This window comes from Eublepharis macularius, chromosome 8 (genome assembly GCF_028583425.1).
Source record: "Eublepharis macularius isolate TG4126 chromosome 8, MPM_Emac_v1.0, whole genome shotgun sequence".
Classification (NCBI taxonomy): Eukaryota; Metazoa; Chordata; class Lepidosauria; order Squamata; family Eublepharidae; genus Eublepharis; species Eublepharis macularius.
The window spans coordinates 30,328,063-30,344,657 of record NC_072797.1 but is presented as its reverse complement, the minus strand read 5'-3'; the positions used below and the strand labels follow the sequence as shown (position 1 = coordinate 30,344,657).

Here is a 16,595-nt window from a genome sequence, read left to right as displayed (position 1 = left end):
ACTGTGCCTGTCCAGGATAGGGAAAGACATTTGAATGCTGTAAAAGGTGCAAGTGTCTCCCATGTCACAGGATGGCTCATGTACTTGTGAGTAAACTGAACCAGCTATTTCCACCATAACTAGTATGTTGCTGATTTTTCTTTTTCTCTTGAGAGTTACTTAGACAACATAAACATTCAGGAGAAAAAAGTTTGAAGTGTATATTGGAGAGTTTTTGACTGTTAAAATATTTCTGTACAGTTCTGATTACAGCAGTATTTCACGCAGAAGTTTAGAAACTTGTATTTATCACCATTATAGGAATATACATTATTATCACTAGGGGGCACTAAACGTTTCAGAAAATCAGGCTGCCAGGCTGAAAGAAAAGCATGTACAAGACTCCAGTGACATTAACTTGGAAAGTGAAATTAGCAGTCAAGGTAATGAGAGTTCAAAATCTTGCAGGTTCACTGAAACTTGCTTTTTTTGCAGCATGAAAGTGATGTGGTGTAAAGACCACCTTGGACCAGTCAATAATACTAGCCTTATTTTCTTTCCATTTGAATTTCATGTTGACTGTAAACAAAAGTTGCAGCCTTCAAATACAGCTTTACTTAATAAACGTAAAGAGTGTTCTCAAGGGGAAATGCCACATGGCTAGATTGCTTTAAAGATCATTTCCAAACATTTGTCGTACTTGTGTTAATAGATATTAGATGGTTTTCTGGGCAGCCAGACAGAGAACCTAGGCCAACACTTTAAGTATAAGTGAAAATGAAGACTGGAAAGATGAAGACTGAAAAATATTTTTACATTAGTGCCAGTTGTAAACTTAAAGGTAGTAACAGATTTTTATAATTCCCAAAGACCAATACGTTTTTGTGAGATGAGGCAACCAGGCACCTGGATTTTTTAAATCCACCAGTAGTATTCTCAATTTACTAGGACTGAAGAATTAAGATACATTTATTTCCCCCAAACTGAGATCTGCAGTACTAGATATCCTGAGGTTATAGTTAACAGAAAATTTTATTTCATTTGCCTCCTACCTTTCTATCCAATGGGGATTCAAAGTGATTTACAGCATTCTCTCTTTCTCTGTCTTCATAACAACCTTGTGAGGTGGGTTAGGGTGAGAGTGTGTGATTGGCCTAAGGTCACCCAGTCATCTTCTGTGGCAAAGTGAAGATTCATGCCTGGGTCTCCCAGATCCTTGTCTGACACTCTAACCCAGTGATACACAATCACTGTGGCTTGGGAACTACATGTGGCTCTTTGACATGCTACCTGTGGCTCTTCCTCAGTGTGGGACCCTTTCCATGTTCCAGAAAAGCAGGCAAGATTGTTGCCCTGTAGAGCTTGTGGTTTCCACCTTGGAACTGCTGTGTCTGGAGGGACTGGAGCTGTGAGCCTCCTTGAGCTGTGGGCCTTGTGCCAGGGATGAAACTATAAAAGGCCTGTCCTCTACAAGGATGCATCCTCCACATTCTCACCCCAGCACCCAGGAAGCTGCTGGGAAGATGGAGTTGGGGAAAACTGGGGAAGAATGCATGTTCATTCCAGCTACATGTACATGGGCTTAGTTCCTGTAGTGGAGGGCATCTTGAGGGGTTGTACAAAAGTTTGCATGCTTTTCTTAGGCTGTCCTCCTAAAGGAAAACATCCTCAAAAGTACAGATTAAAAATTGTATTTAGAATGATTGGCGAGGAGCTGTGGCTCAGTGGAAGAGCCTCCTTACATGCAGAAGGTCCCAGATTCAATCCCTAGCATCTCCCGTTTTTTTTTTAAGGACCAGGCAGTAGGAGATGTGAAATTCCTCTACCTGAGACCCTGTGTTCATGCTCGAATCTGGGCTTCTTAATTTTGGGGCTGGCATCTAGGTCCAATGAAGATTTATCAAGGCCTGCCTTAATAAAATACGGAGGACACAGAGAGGGTGGTAAAAATATTGGAAATCTCCCTTTCTCTGGCCCCTACCTCTAAATCACTCTTCATTTCTATTATAGGTTTTGACTCAAGTGTTTTCTTTCTACAGCATTCTAAGTTATACATTGTATTGATCAATTTCTCTGGGGGCTTGAGAGCAGCTGTTCCTCAAAGAAATATGACTGAAAGCTTTTAAAAATATTGTGCTGCTGTGAAAAAAGTCAGCAGATTTATTTTCATTATCTAAAGACCTGCAAACCAAGATTACTTATAATATATATAATATTTTAGAGGGCATTTTCAGTTCCCCATAAACAGATTAATAGTAAAATTCTTTAGAGGTACCAACTTAACAACCACAAGTATCTGCTAAATTAAGAGAGTAATCTTCAGCAGGTCTATTCTGAAGCAAGTCCTATGTTACTCAATGGGGTTTAGTCCCAGAAATGCATATTTAGACTTTCAGCCTAAGAGATATTAACTTGGTTCCTCCCCACTCTTGTCTGCCCCATCTTCACACACACACCCCAGCAGCCTCTCCCCTATGGCCCAGTTGCATGGTGCTAGCTGAGCATAGTCGGGAGCCTGCAAGGACTTGGGGAGGGTACTTCACTTTCCCCTGTATCCCCTTCCCCACACTCTTCCCCCACACTCTGTTTCCCTCCTCCTCATATGCTCATCTTTCCCTATGTCTTTCTCTCCTTTAAACCTATTAAACAAACTTGCCTTTTATCTGCCCCTGCTCTTCACCTGTATTTCTTCATTTAATTCATTTATATACTGCCTTTCACCACAATGGGGATCTAAAGCAGCTTACATCATTCCCCTTGTTTGTTCCCCAATATTATCCTCACAACAACCCTGAGAAGTAGGTCAGATTGAGAGTATATAGCTGGATCAAAGTCACCCAGTGAGCTTCCACAGCAGAGTGGTGATTCAAACCTGCGTCTCCCAGATCCTACTCTGAAACTCTAACCACTACACTACATTGGGTGTTTGGGGGGGCGGACTGCTGTTGAACAGTAACAAGTGGCCACATGTACAAACTTTGTTCACCACTCTGATCATCACTGTTTAATATTCATTCTGAAAATGGAAGCAATGAGATAAGGGACAGGAAAGAAAGATCAGGGGAATTAAATGTTCATATAACGGAAAGATCATAATAGATTGATATGATCACCAGGCAAGATGAAGTAATTTTTTGTCGACAAAATAGTGAGGCTCATAATTTTCTATCATTTGTTTAGTTCTAAAAGTATTGCTGAAGATGTGAATTTGTTTGTAGATGGTGGTTTTGCCCTCTACAAAATTTAGAAATAGGAGCCATATTCTAAATACGTATTCTTCTGCGTTTTTTTAACAAGATCCCTTGGTGACCTATTTTCTCTGCTATATACTGTAGACATCCAGTATTTTTGACACTAGTTGTTACATGCTAAGATGCATATAAAAGTGCCCTGATACTCTAAACACTTTAGAGTGTTTTAGGTACACTTTAGTGAAGTGTATCTCTTTAGTGAAGAGAAAATCAGCTTCAGTAGGTGCTGATCAGGAGAGGGTGCTGAACCCTTCCCCATCTGCTTTTTTGTGTGTGCTAATTTTCTTTTGCCCAAGATGCTTCTCTTTTAACGTGGCATTCCAGGTGCCTGTCCACCCTTGTAAACAGACATCTGGAATCCTATAGGAGAAAATGCATTGTTAAAAGAGGAGGGATGGTTGCTCTTGAGTGTACTGCTAAGTCACTGTAGCTCTGCTTTAGCCAATAATATCTTCATGAGGAAAGGATCATCTACATTTGCAGTAGGCTGGTGATGAATACATAAAATGCTGGTGTGTGTGGATGGGTGGGTAGTGGTGGTGGCTGGGAGAACTTGCACCACAGTCATCAAGTGTGATCCATCCACAATTCTCTGCCTAATCAGCATCTATGACAGCACCTCTTAGGTCAGTGTATCCCAACCTTTTTTCTATGGAAGAACCACTAAGTTAATTTTTCAAATCACGAGGAACGCCTACGTATGAAAACCTCTACTTATGAAAATGTTTAAAGGCCATAAAAGGTTAATGGTAAGGTAAGGAGTATAATTCAATTGCTGCTAGATTTTTTGTCAAGAAAACTTATTTGTAAAAAGCTGGTATGTGTATGGCTAACATAACCTTGGGGGATATTTGAACATTTTCAGGGTATTTCAAAAAAATTATTTATTTTTCCCATGATTTCTCCAAGTTGTTGGCTACCCTATTTCCAGTTCAGGTCCAATGTCTTTCAAAACATTCACAGATAAATATAAAACTCCCGTTAAAAAGTAGGACATTTCCCCTTTTTTAGAGGGAATAGCACATTTCTTAAACTATTTCAATTATTTTCTAGTCATACAGATAAATAAACTGAAATATTCCATCTTTTATTTCGCCCATATGGCAGGTGTCCATAAAGAGAGCCTATATTTAGCTTGGCTTTCTCCTCTGGATTCTTTTACTATTCATAGCTCAGCAGTCATACTTATCTTAAAAGAAGGCAGTCTTGCTAAGCAGCTGTCGTTCTCCCAAAAGCAGAATACAAGAAGATTTAGAATATACGTGTAACAAAACTTTGTGGGTTAGAAACACTTTGAAGAACAATTGTTAGATACAACTGAGGAAATAATCTCTCTGTGCATACAGCTGTGCAGTATACTGATATATTTGGGAATGTGAAGCTATTGTTCAGTTTAAGAAGTGGCTTGCCTCTTCATGAGTGGGAACTGCTGCAGGGCAAACTTTAAAGAAAGCTCCAGCTGTGCGATTCTCTTTCTTGCACATAAATGACTTCTTTCGTTTGTGGTCACGGTGCTAATAAATGCAGCATTTTCAGGCATGAAAATTACATTTCATTCAAAAGCATAGTCCAGTCTCGACCGAGAGTGTCTTGGATGTATTCCTCCCATTCCACACATTTTCACACTCTTCTTTCATAGCCCCTAAATTTTGCTTGCACATTGTTTCATGCCTTCTGTCTGTTCTATTAGACCGTTGGGCAGAAATACTTTTTGACTTGCTAAGAGTACTGGTACATATGAAGCTGCTGGGAGGAAAAATTATCTTTCACACCAAACAAACTCAACACATTGAATAAAACAAGCTTGACTTTTCCTCACTGGAAACGCAATTCTGCATGCACACTCACAGCATCAGATTGTTCAAGTTACGATATGGTAACCATCTTGTCTCACCAGAAGCAAAAAGTCTCATAATTAATTCTCTGCCACAGTCTTGATTTCAATAACCAAAATGCCATCATGGCAGAAGAGAGCAGTCAGATCTTTTGTTTCAATTCCTTCTGGCAGTTTGTATTGTCTAGTAAAGCTTCTGGTTATAAAGCCATGTTCATCCATCCTAGGTCCGTGCTGAGCTTTAATCAGGAGCCAGCCTTCAAAGGTCTGGATGATAACGTCTTCTGGACGGAATTGCACAACATCTAGCAAGACTTGAAATTTGGGTTTTCCTTTCTTTGGGCACTTCTGCTCTGCCTCAGCTGTATTCTTTATTGTCTCTGTGTTCTTCGTTTGAACAGCTGTGGCTGGGCCTGGCAGCGCATACAGACAGTGGTTTAACCTGCACGCTTCAAAATCTTGCTCGGCAAAATACTCCTGATAACGTACTGGCGTTTCCACCCTGTGCCGTATAACTAGTACTCCTTCCATCACTAAAAGAATATGGTAACTTACTGCTTTCTTCTGTTCAGTCAAAACAGAGGAGTCTTCCTGATCAGCTGTACACCCACTTACATACTAGTTTATCCGTTGATGTAGCGTCTCGTTTTTAGCTCAGTCAGAGCAATCACTTCACTGGGTGTGACTCAGATCTATGAGACGTGCTGCATCTTTTTACATACTGACAATTGAGCTCTATTTATAGGACTACCATTTGAGTTGCTTTGGAAGTCTTCATTTTATTGCCTGCTTCCTGAATCCTGACACTAGGCTGTACTTTTCTTTTTTCTTGGTGTAAGTTATTCAAGTATTGCAGATATTGTTATAGTAGTTCACAATCTTTAATATATTTTTCTTCTTAATTCTCTGCGGGAATGATATATTCAGTTTGCTTTATTCTCATATCCCAAGGTCTGGAAGCTTTTGCGTATTCTCTTCTTACATGAGGTTTAAATCTGTTTGCTAAATGCTTAATATTTGAAATTTACATTACCAAGAATGTATATTTCTGTTCTGCAGTCTAACCCATGTTAAAAGCATTTATACGTGGCAGCAATATTTATTTATTTGGAAAGTTTACACTCCGCCTCTCCAGGGACTGGCTCAAGGCAGCTTACAACTAAAGTGGTAAAATAAAACTATGAAGGCTCAGCCATTTTAAAAAAGCCATTATCAGTGCAATCCTTCTAGGCACATTGAAGTTAAACAAACAAGCCATTATAATCAAACCAGGGCATAGAAACAGCATAAAATACATGCTGACCAGCCTAAAGTGATTTTTATAAAACAATCCTCAGGCCAGATAACAGTCTAAAAAACAATTAAAAGAGATAAAACCCTGTAGTTAAAAGCCTGGATAAAACAGAATATTTTGGTATGATGCCCAAAGAAATGTAAGGTTGATGTAATGTGAGTCTCAAGGGGGAGGGAATTCCAAATGCAAGGTGCCACCACTGAAAAAGCTTGTTTCTGATCACCATCCAGCTCAGATCTGAAGACGGGTACAGAGAGCAGGGTTTCAGAAGAGGATCTTAATTGGTAGGCTGGAGACAGTCCTTCAATAGCATTTTTTGTGTTATGTGCCATCAAGTTGCTTCCAGCGTATGATAACCTTATGAATTAACTATCCTCAAAATGTCCTAGCATTGCCTGTGACTTTGTTGAGTCAAATCATCTCATTTTGGGTCTTCTTCTTTTCCTACTTCCACCTTTCTTAGCAATATTATCTTTATCAATGAGTCTTATATACTCATGACGTGTAATTCCTCGGTAGTCATTACTTTTGTCTTCTTGATGTTCAGCTGTAATCCTGTTTTGGCACTTTCTCCCTTAACCTTTATCCATAGGCATTTCTTCATTGTTTTCTGCCAGTAATGTGGTGTCATATGCATATCTCAAATTGTTAATGTTCCTTCCACCAATTTTACTCCAACTTCATCTAACACTAATCCAGCTTTCCTTATGATATGTTCTGCATATAGGTTGAACATATAATCTTTGTCAAACATCTTTGCCAACTGGAAACTGCAATCTCCTTTTTCAGAATATAGATTATTGCCATTCCATGGGCTATTGTTTTGTTTGTATTTGTTGACAGATTCTTGTTAAGACTTTGATGGACTCAGTTTCTGTAGCTTGAAATAGCTCTCTTGCTATTTCATCTACTCCAGGTGATTTGTTTCTCCCAGTTGCCTTGAGTGCAGCTTTCACTTCACTTTTTAAAATTGCGAGTTCTTCATCAAAAGATTTTTCTTTAAAGGAATCTGTTATCCTTTCATTTCTTTGGTATAGTTCTTCAGTGTGTTGTTTCCATCTTTTCTTTATTTTATTGGATTGGATATTGTATTTCTGTGTCAATCTTTCAGTATTTCTACTTGTAGTTTGAATTTTCCTTTGATTTCCTGGGTATTATGGAACAAGTCTCTTGTTATTTCTTTTTTGTTGTTGTATTTCTCTGCCCTGGCTATTATTAGAAATCTGATCCTACTTCTGTCACCTTTTTACTTTTGCTTCTCATCTATATTTCGCAATTTTAAGAGTTTCATCAGTCATCCATCTAGGCTTCTCCTTTCTTTAGTCTTTGCACATTCTTCCCTAATAATATCTCTGGTTTTAGCCTGCAGCTCTTTCAGTTCCTGATCAATTAACCTTAGTAATGCAAATCTGTTCTTTACATGGTCTTTAAATTTTTCAGGAATGTTATTTAAATTATATTTTGATACTATGGTTCTTTTAGCACTTCTCTTCAGCTTTATTTTAATTTTTGATATTAACAATTGGTGGTCTGTACCTCAGTCAGCTCCTAATCTTGTTTTAGCAGAGAGAATAGAAATTCTCTATCCTCTGTTTTAAGTTATGTAGTCTGATTCCTGAATTGGCCAGTCAGTGATTTTCACATATATAGTCATCTTATTCGGTTGCCTGAAGCATGGTTTTGCAAAGAACGAATTATGAGCTTCACAAAATTCCATGAGTCACTCTCCAGTTTCATTTTGTAGTTCTAATCCAAAATTTCCAGCCATATTTGATTCTGCTTGGTCTCCTACTTTTGCATTCCAGTCACCTATGATTATCAGTGCATCTTGTTTAGGTGTATGATCAGTTTCTTCCTGAACACTTGCATAAAAGTTTTCAATTTCTTCCTCTTCAGCAGCTGTAGTTGGGTCATAAACTTGAATGACAGATGATAGGACTTCCATGAAGTCTGACTAATATTATTCAGTCATACTTTGCATTATAGTTCCTGATTGCTTGTGCTACGTCTTACCTCAATTATAAAAGCAACACCATTTCTTCCAAGTTTATCAATAACACTGGTGAGCTTCCAAATGCCCTTTTTAACGTGAAAACCATTTTGTATACTACCACCAACTGTGAGATTGGAGAATCCTTCAAACCTGCAGAAATTGAGATAGGTTGCCTAGTATCTCCCTGACTTGTCTGAAGGTGAGTCTGCTATGGTCCTAACATAAGGGAATCCAACTTTCCTATGATAGCTGGCAAATTGCAGGTTGCATTTTCTCACTAGATGTGTGGCTAAATATGCTGTCTGTGCTATTGAAATAAAAATAAAAATTGCTACAGGAAGATAATTCAGATTGTGCATGTAGAAAAGATGGATTCTGCATTTTACAGCAGTGTAATTTATGGCTGATTTACAGCAGATTTATAGCAATGTGGTTTAACAAAGAACATGCTGCTTTTCAACCAATAGCCAGATGCTATTTCTTGTCAAAGACTTGGAAATGAGTTAGGTTCAAAGACAAAGTTAAAATAAATGTTTTGGCATGTTACAAGCTTTGCCTTTAATATTTAAGATAGGCTTTTTTGGTCGAAAGTTTCTTAAGTTAAGCACAATGTGTCTGTCTGTGCTCTTTTTACAATATGATGGTTACCCTACCCACACAGTGAGCAGAGTGGTAGTATTCAGCCAATAATACCCCACTTTCTGGTTGCATTCCTAGCCAGTCTGTATTTACTTGCAATATCTGTAATGTGCTTTAAAATGAATTGCTCTGAGCAAATGCCCAGCTCCATTATTCTACCCCGAATACCTACTGTCAACTTGGTTGACAGTACTTCTGTCTGGTACTTACCAGATATGTTAGCAAGTATGGAGGTGAGGGCCAGTCATCTTTGCAAAGTACATTGGAATTTAATATCTGAACGTGGAAAAAGATGAAACAACTTTTGCAATCATAAAAACTGAAAATAACTTGCTTTGTTTTGGGTAGAAAGCACAACATTTCAGATACCTTTTAAAAGGGACTGCCAACAGCAGTGTTAGGTGATACATTCCACAGGAAATCCTCTGCTAGGCTTGGTCAACGTTTCTTAGTAAAACCTGAATAGAAAATTATTACTTTGATGACCTAAGCTAGATATATGGCCCTACTATTCAGAATTCCTGAGAGCAGATGGTGGTCTGGAAATTATTAACAAGCATTTTAATGTAAGTGGCAGAAAATATAGCATTGATTGAAAAGTTTCTAGATCTAAATATTGTTTTTACTCTGCATTTATATCAGATAGTCACAAAAAGGACTGTGGATTGTTGAAACTGATTGTCCTAGTATTCACATGCTTCAAGAGGTCACATGATGCAGGTTACTGACCCAGTGTTAAAATAATAATAACACTCTAAATTTCTATAGCAATTTACAGCACCATCTGAAGCAGTTAAACCCTTCTAAGATCACTGAAATCAGTGTGTTGAGAAGGTTATAAAATTCTGCCTGGGATGGCACTGTTAGAGTATTCAGAGTACTCTATGTAAATTACTTTACTAATCCTAATTAAAATTAAGTAAAATAGTTCCATATTATAATTATTGCTATTCCCCTATTGCAAGTAAGGAACTGAGAGAATGGCTTGCCTAAAGTCATGTAGTGAGTTTGTGGTAAGATCTGAACCAAGGTCTTCATATCTTACAGAAGAATTGCTTGCTTTGACACTTGAAAGCTCATACCCTTGAAATCCTAGTCGAGTCTCTCATATGCATGAATCCCTAAAGCTTTAAGCAAGAGCAAAACAAAATTAAATGAAGGCAGCTTCAAGTATATGAGAGTAGCTTCATATATTATAGAGTACAGCTGCAGACTCATGTTCACTACACTACCGTTGCAGCAGAGAGCTGAAGTCAGTCCTAATCCCTGGTTTGCGTACCCACATGAAAGACAAAGAAAAGTGCGTGCTTCCCAAGCATTATCAGTGGAAAATATTTTGCGCATCCACATTACATTTTGATGTGTAAGTGCAGGGCCCAATGAGCTCCTTTAGATGTTTTCAAGTCAGGTGAGTAGCGTGGAAAAGAGCTGAGCTTGGATCCCGCATGTTTCATCCTTGCACTTAAGAAATCATGCCAAACGTAAGGTGATGTCTTTTGAAGACCTTTCTCCCATTGCTGATTAAGGGCTGGGGGACATGTTACAACCATTACTGTAGGAATGTTGCTCACCATGGCCCACTGCTTGCCCCTCCATTGTGATCACATCTACTGCTAGAGGGCCTGCTAGACCTCATTGAGAAGAGGGGAGGAGGTAGCAACACCAGGAAATGTCTTTCCATAAATGGTCTAAAAGGGAATGAAAAATTGCTCTGCTCCCCCAGTGTTTCTCACCACATACACAGCCACAGCATGACTTAGGATACCAACTAAGTCTGCAGTCAATCACATTTTTCCTAGGCACCACATAAACCCTAGCTAGGACATCCATATCTCCTGCGAAAGAACACATGGCATGGGGCTGCATGTTTCTGGCTCAAGTTGCACACTCTTAGAACACACACATGAGAGACTTTGGACATGGAAACTCTACAAAGGGGCAGTTTGCACAAAAAAAGCACCTTGCACAAATAGCTGACAAGAAATGTTAAGTGTTAACACTGCACTCTTGGAACCCTTACAAGTACTCTGTCTGCACAGTTTTGGCCTATCCTGGCCAACCAGTGCTAGTGACAACTCTACCTATGATTCTGCTGTCTTTCAGTGCAGTTTTGAGAGAGAGAGAGGAGCCTTGCTAGTAGGAGAGAGTTGCATTAATCTAACTTGAAATCTAAACTCTTTTTATGATGTTGAGTAAATATTTAAATTGTTTCACAAGTGTTACAATCACTGTTTTAATGGGATTTGTTAGGTAAGGATCAGTTCCCCCACCTCTTCGTTTCTGTCATCAGCATAGGAATCACACTAGGAGTTGTCCAGTGTCTAAGAAGGAATAATAACAATAAAAACATTCGATTTATATACCGCCCTTCGGGATGACTTAACACCCACTCAGAACGGTTTACAAAGTATGTTGTTATTATTCCCACAACCTGTGAGGTGGGTGGGGCTGAGAGAGCTCCTAGAAGCTGTAACTGGCCCAAGATCACCCAGATGGCTTCAAGTGGAGGAGTGAGGAATCAAACCTGGTTCTCCAGATTAGAGTCCCATGCTCTTAACCACTACACTAACCTGGCTTTCTCAGTATTTGCTATTCCTTTAATCACTGCTGTTGTGACAAGCCATACAGTCTGCATGAAGAGAAGAGATGCTGAAAAAGTGTGTATGAGATGATAGTGATAATCTCATGAGTGCAGTGAAGGGATAGCTCCATTGGAAGGTGCTAAGCAAAATGCTTGGGGCAACTAGCCAGCCTGAGTGTTTTGTTTATTAGCGATTGGGTCTACCATTGCAGATCCTCCTAGGGTAGCTGGGTATGTGCAGGGCTTCAACAGTGGATCTAGGCATACTAAGCCTTTAATGTTTCATACCAAACTGCCAAGGATCTGTTGTGTCTTCTCTTGCTGCTTATCCTAGTGTGTTTGTTTCCTGTGCCTTATAAGAACTTCTTCTTCCTAAGGGCATCATTTCCACAATGGCGCTGCTAATCCTAATCTGAAAGAAGCCATGGGCTTTTCCTGGAGGTTCTCTCCTGGAGAGCAGGGAAGAGGACTTGACCACATAGATTGACTGTGCTTCCTTCGTTAGACGCCTACCAATGAAAAGGGTATGTGTTTGCTGAAGGGGATCAAAAGTCCCATCTGCAGCATTCCCAAGAGTCTAGAATGCATAAATTCATACTTTTACTTTACAGTCCTTCATGTGTAATTGGTATGTGTTGTTTGTCTATTTACATATATTTACAGCTTGGAAACATCATCACCATGCCACTCTGTGATTGGTGGGTGTTGGCGATGTCACTCTGCTCTCAGATAGTTGGGGTTAGGTCTTTTTAATGTCTTTTTCTGCTGAGGGAACATAGGGTGCTAACTATGTCACAGTTGTGCTAGCATCAAGGAAATGCCAGATTTTGTGGGAATTTAGGATTGAGCTGCCCATGTTTTAGGCTCAGTGAACATTGATCTTATTTAATAAGGAGTAAGTCCTGCTGAAAGTAATGGGAATTACTTCTACATATGTGAAATATCTATTCATTCTGTTATTATGGTGCCTGGCACTTCTTTGCACCAAACTCCATAGTTCCAAAATGCTGCTTCTGTGCTCCAGTGAGTGTGATGAAGAAGCCTTTATGCAGCACAGTGATTCATGAAACTGTTTGCAGAAGCACCCAGGCAGTGGCATGGTTGTATGCATTTTCTGAATTAGGGTATTACCGGTCTGACCAGTCTGAATTAGGGTATTACTAGGGGCTAGGTCAGCTGTTTCTAATGTAACATTGCTGAAGAGATCTTTTATGTACTCCTGAGCCAACACTGAACCCATTCGCTCAGGATGTTAGAAATGTCTCTAATTTTGCTCTGATTCGGTATTTTCTTGTTTTGCACGTTAACTTGTGTGGCAAGTTGTTTCCACTGTTTTTGAGAACACACAATGTAATAGGAACTGGAACATGGGCACCTCAAGGAATCTGAGATTTGGCTTGAGTTTCCATAGATAAAAACAGCTGTGAACAATGGCTGCAGTCCAGCACAGTTAAGCATTATAAACCTTATAAGATCAGATGGCTTACATGTGACATCTGCTCCATAAGGTATTCACATTTGTGTATGTAATCTTCCACCCCAAGCCCAAGAATTTACATGTAAAGTATGGAGAGAAGATTTGAGACTGAGTGCAAGACTGGAGTTCTAAGTGTGAGAATTGCTGTTATGTATGGGCTTCAGGTAGCTTCAGGTAAAGCAAGGCTCCTCAGGTCTGAAATCCTATTGGGTAGTAAATAAGCAGCAGCCAATCGCTCCTCCGGGATGCGGGCCAATCGCTGCCTTGGTAAATACGATGTATTGTATTCGGTGCATGCAAATGAAGGATCCTAGTTGCATGTGTGCTTATTGGTGGGTTACTGAAAAGGGGCGTATTTTGGGGTGCATATATCTGGCTCCTTCGGGAGCGTGAGTTGGTTGTATTTGGCAATAAAGATGTTCTTATGAGCTGAAATCACTGTCTGGCTGAAATCAGTATGGGTTCATGTCCCAGAACTTAATAATTGCTGTGACTTAAGTAAATGAATCTGTATTTCCACCGGCCTAAATGTGCTCTCTAGTGTATGATGTTGGTACTACACACCAAATGTTTTGACAACTATTGCCCTAAAAGCAAAGCGTTTTATCCCTTTACTGAAAGGCCTTTTAATACAGCATGACATGCCCACTTCAGATTGCAGCTCACTTTCTAAACTAAATACTGTGCTGTAAGAAATCATGAACATACACCAAACATCTGGTTCAGGTTAAGCAGCCATTATTCTGCTGGACTAGGAGACAGATAAACTCTTCTACCCTCTTTTAAAGTATGAGTATTCTGCAAACACATTAAAGAATTAAGGAAAAGGAACAAAAATAACTATGCTGCAGGGCCCAAACATTCCTGTTAACTCAGCAATGAATGGGTCTTATGCGTGTTACTAGTCAAAACTGTCAACAAGCTTCCTAGATCCAGCTGTGCTAAAACTTTGTATTGTTGAGATGTAACACAAGCCCTAAAGAGCTTTTAAGAAGGTAATACAGCAGCATTGACCACCATCATCAACAAAATTCCCACAAGATTGCAGCCTTATCATTAATTTGCAAAACAATATGGAAAAAATCTTTGAGGTTTAACTGCCTTGCCTAGACACTGAATCATTTCCTCACTACTTATCCTGAAATCCAGTCTGAAAAATAATTGTTTTCAAAACTCACATGCTGTATTTTTAATGTTAAATGGCTCAGTTGTGTTATGATTTGGTAATTTAATTTGTAACTAACACAGTTATCAAAGATTTTCATCTGTTCACGCCTAAACTCATCCCTAGAAAAATGTGCTATACTGACACCTTGTGGTTGAAATACAACCAGCACGGCGGCCTACAAGTGTTGTCACTGAAGCTGATCTGTATTGTGGGCTGCACAAAACCAGATACATTATCCTTTGATAATATTAGCCAAAATGCAGTAAAATGAAATTAGATGCTGAAATAAAGTGCTATTAAGAAGATAGCATTTGATCTTGGTGTTTTGGGAAAAGATTATGGGAACATTTAAGCCTAGAAGTTGTCACTGTAGCTAATTGTAGTGACAAGTCTATGGCTTAGTAGACAGCTACAGTTTCCTGTAATTACTTCCCAAGGAAGGGTAAGTTCTGACTAGCATAGAATGACATCTAAGGGAGCTAGAGAAAGAATAGGATTTGCCAATCCACTGTGCTTAATTTCAGAACGGTCCTGAAGTTACAGTACGGATGAAGCAGCTGGGGTCCTCTGTTGCTGATCTGATTCTCTAGGCAAGGATGGCTGATGGGCTTTGCCTGCATGCTGCAACAAGTATCCAGCGGGCTGCAGCCAGGCTGTGGGATCCATATTTCTCATTTAAGAACAAGTGTGAATTCAGGCCTTGAAGAAAGAATTAGCAATACAATGACAGTAATCAATATACAAGTGAGAGACCTGCAAGGACTTGTGTGGGGGGGTATCTCCTTTCTCCCTCCCCCACTATTTTCTCTTTCCCTCCTGAAAGCCCCCATAGTGTCCCCTTTTTTCCTGTTTCCTTCTCTCCTTCCTACCACTAGTCAATGTACCTTCATCTGCCCCCTGCTTTCTCTCCTTCCTTCCCCCTGACAGCCTCTTCTCTGATTGTTGCACAATGCTGCCTGCTTGGCTGGGTTCAGTTGCGTGGTGGAGAAACCTCAAGGACTTGCATCTCATTTTCCCCTTGTATCCCCTTCTTGATACTATTTCCTCTTTCCTACCTCCTGGCAACTCTCATCTCTGCACCTTTCCCTGCTTCCTTTTCTCCTTCCCTGCTACCAACCAAGCTACCCCATCTTCAGCTACATTTATTATTTCATTTATCTTTCAATACTTATTCTATTTACTCCATATATACCTTGCCTTTATGTCCAACAGGAACCTAAAGTAGTGTACATCCTTCTCCTTTCCTCCATTTTATCCTCAAAATAACCCTGTGAGGTAAGTTAGGCTGAGAACGTATAACTGGCCCAAGGTTACCCAGCGACCTTCTATGACATAGTGGTGATTTAAACCCCAGTGTCCCGGATTCTCATATGAATCTAGCCACTACACAATGTTGGCATTGATGGAGTTGTTGTTCTTGAACAGTAGAAATCAAACCTGGGTGAGTCATGGAAGTCTCCTGGTATTTGCTGGTGAGCCTGGCCCCAGTGAGTCCTCCCTCAGATGCCAAAACAGCCCTATATCATGGGTCCTATGGACTGTTGGGATTTGAATTCAGCGCTGGAAAAATCCAGTTTTTGGTAGAGCTGCTATGGGGGCTGCTGAAAGGCTAACTGGTGTGGGGAACTAGACTGAGTTAAAATGAGAGGAGAACAGACTAGCTTGGGCAGTGTTTGCATTGACGTCATTAACATTTTGCTTCCCCTGATCACCCAGGACACCAGTTTACCTCTTGGCTGATCTTGTAAGCTTAAATGCAGTGTTCACAGTCATTAGCTGGGTGATTACTGGGCATCCAAGACAGTCCCTTGACAACAGTCCCTCAGGACTCTCCAGAGCTTGGTTGGCATATTATTTTTCCTGCACGGTATGCCTAATCTTGTGGCCATTTCCCCTTGTCTAGTATGTCAGGTGTATGGTACTGCAATGGTAGAGGTCTTCTGCATAACAGTTCCCCATGAAGGGATGCCTTCTACATAACAATTTGATCTGATTCTACCATTATCTTTGCTGAAAAATTAGTTATCTACAGTAATAATTATACCAGTCTCTGTTGTTCCATTAAAGTAGATTTGCTTTGAGATGTTTTCATTTTAAGAGGAGAATGTGGTAGACAAAAATCAAATGACGAACAGAATAATTGCTGTACAGTGGACTGACAGTAGTCTATAAGCTAATGGGGGAAAATCGGCAAGAAATAACTTGATGGCCTGATAAGTGTAGACAAACTTAATGGATGCTCATAAAAATGAGAACTCAATGACAAAAAATTATTGTGACTGTGAATTCTTTAGATGTACAGCATTTTCCTAATATCTACTAACATAACTAGGCCATTCTTAATGCAATAAGAGGCTATTTGCAACCTAGGTTTTTAGT

The 16,595-nt window shown here is 39.7% G+C and overlaps 1 protein-coding gene across 1 annotated transcript; it reads right to left on the bottom strand.

Annotated features, from left to right (window-relative positions):
- Positions 1-4,296: 4,296 nt before the first annotated feature.
- On the bottom strand, positions 4,297-5,722 carry HSPB3 (heat shock protein family B (small) member 3). Its single transcript, XM_054987009.1, has one exon. It carries the CDS (start codon positions 5,593-5,595, stop codon positions 5,146-5,148), a length of 450 nt encoding a protein of 149 aa, XP_054842984.1. The 5' UTR covers positions 5,596-5,722; the 3' UTR covers positions 4,297-5,145.
- Between the last annotated feature and the right edge of the window lie 10,873 nt (positions 5,723-16,595).

What these genes read in the sequence shown, in the direction of transcription:
- HSPB3 (XM_054987009.1), bottom strand. Translation starts at nt 5,595, where the DNA reads ATGGAAGGAGTACTAGTTATACGGCACAGGGTGGAAACGCCAGTACGT.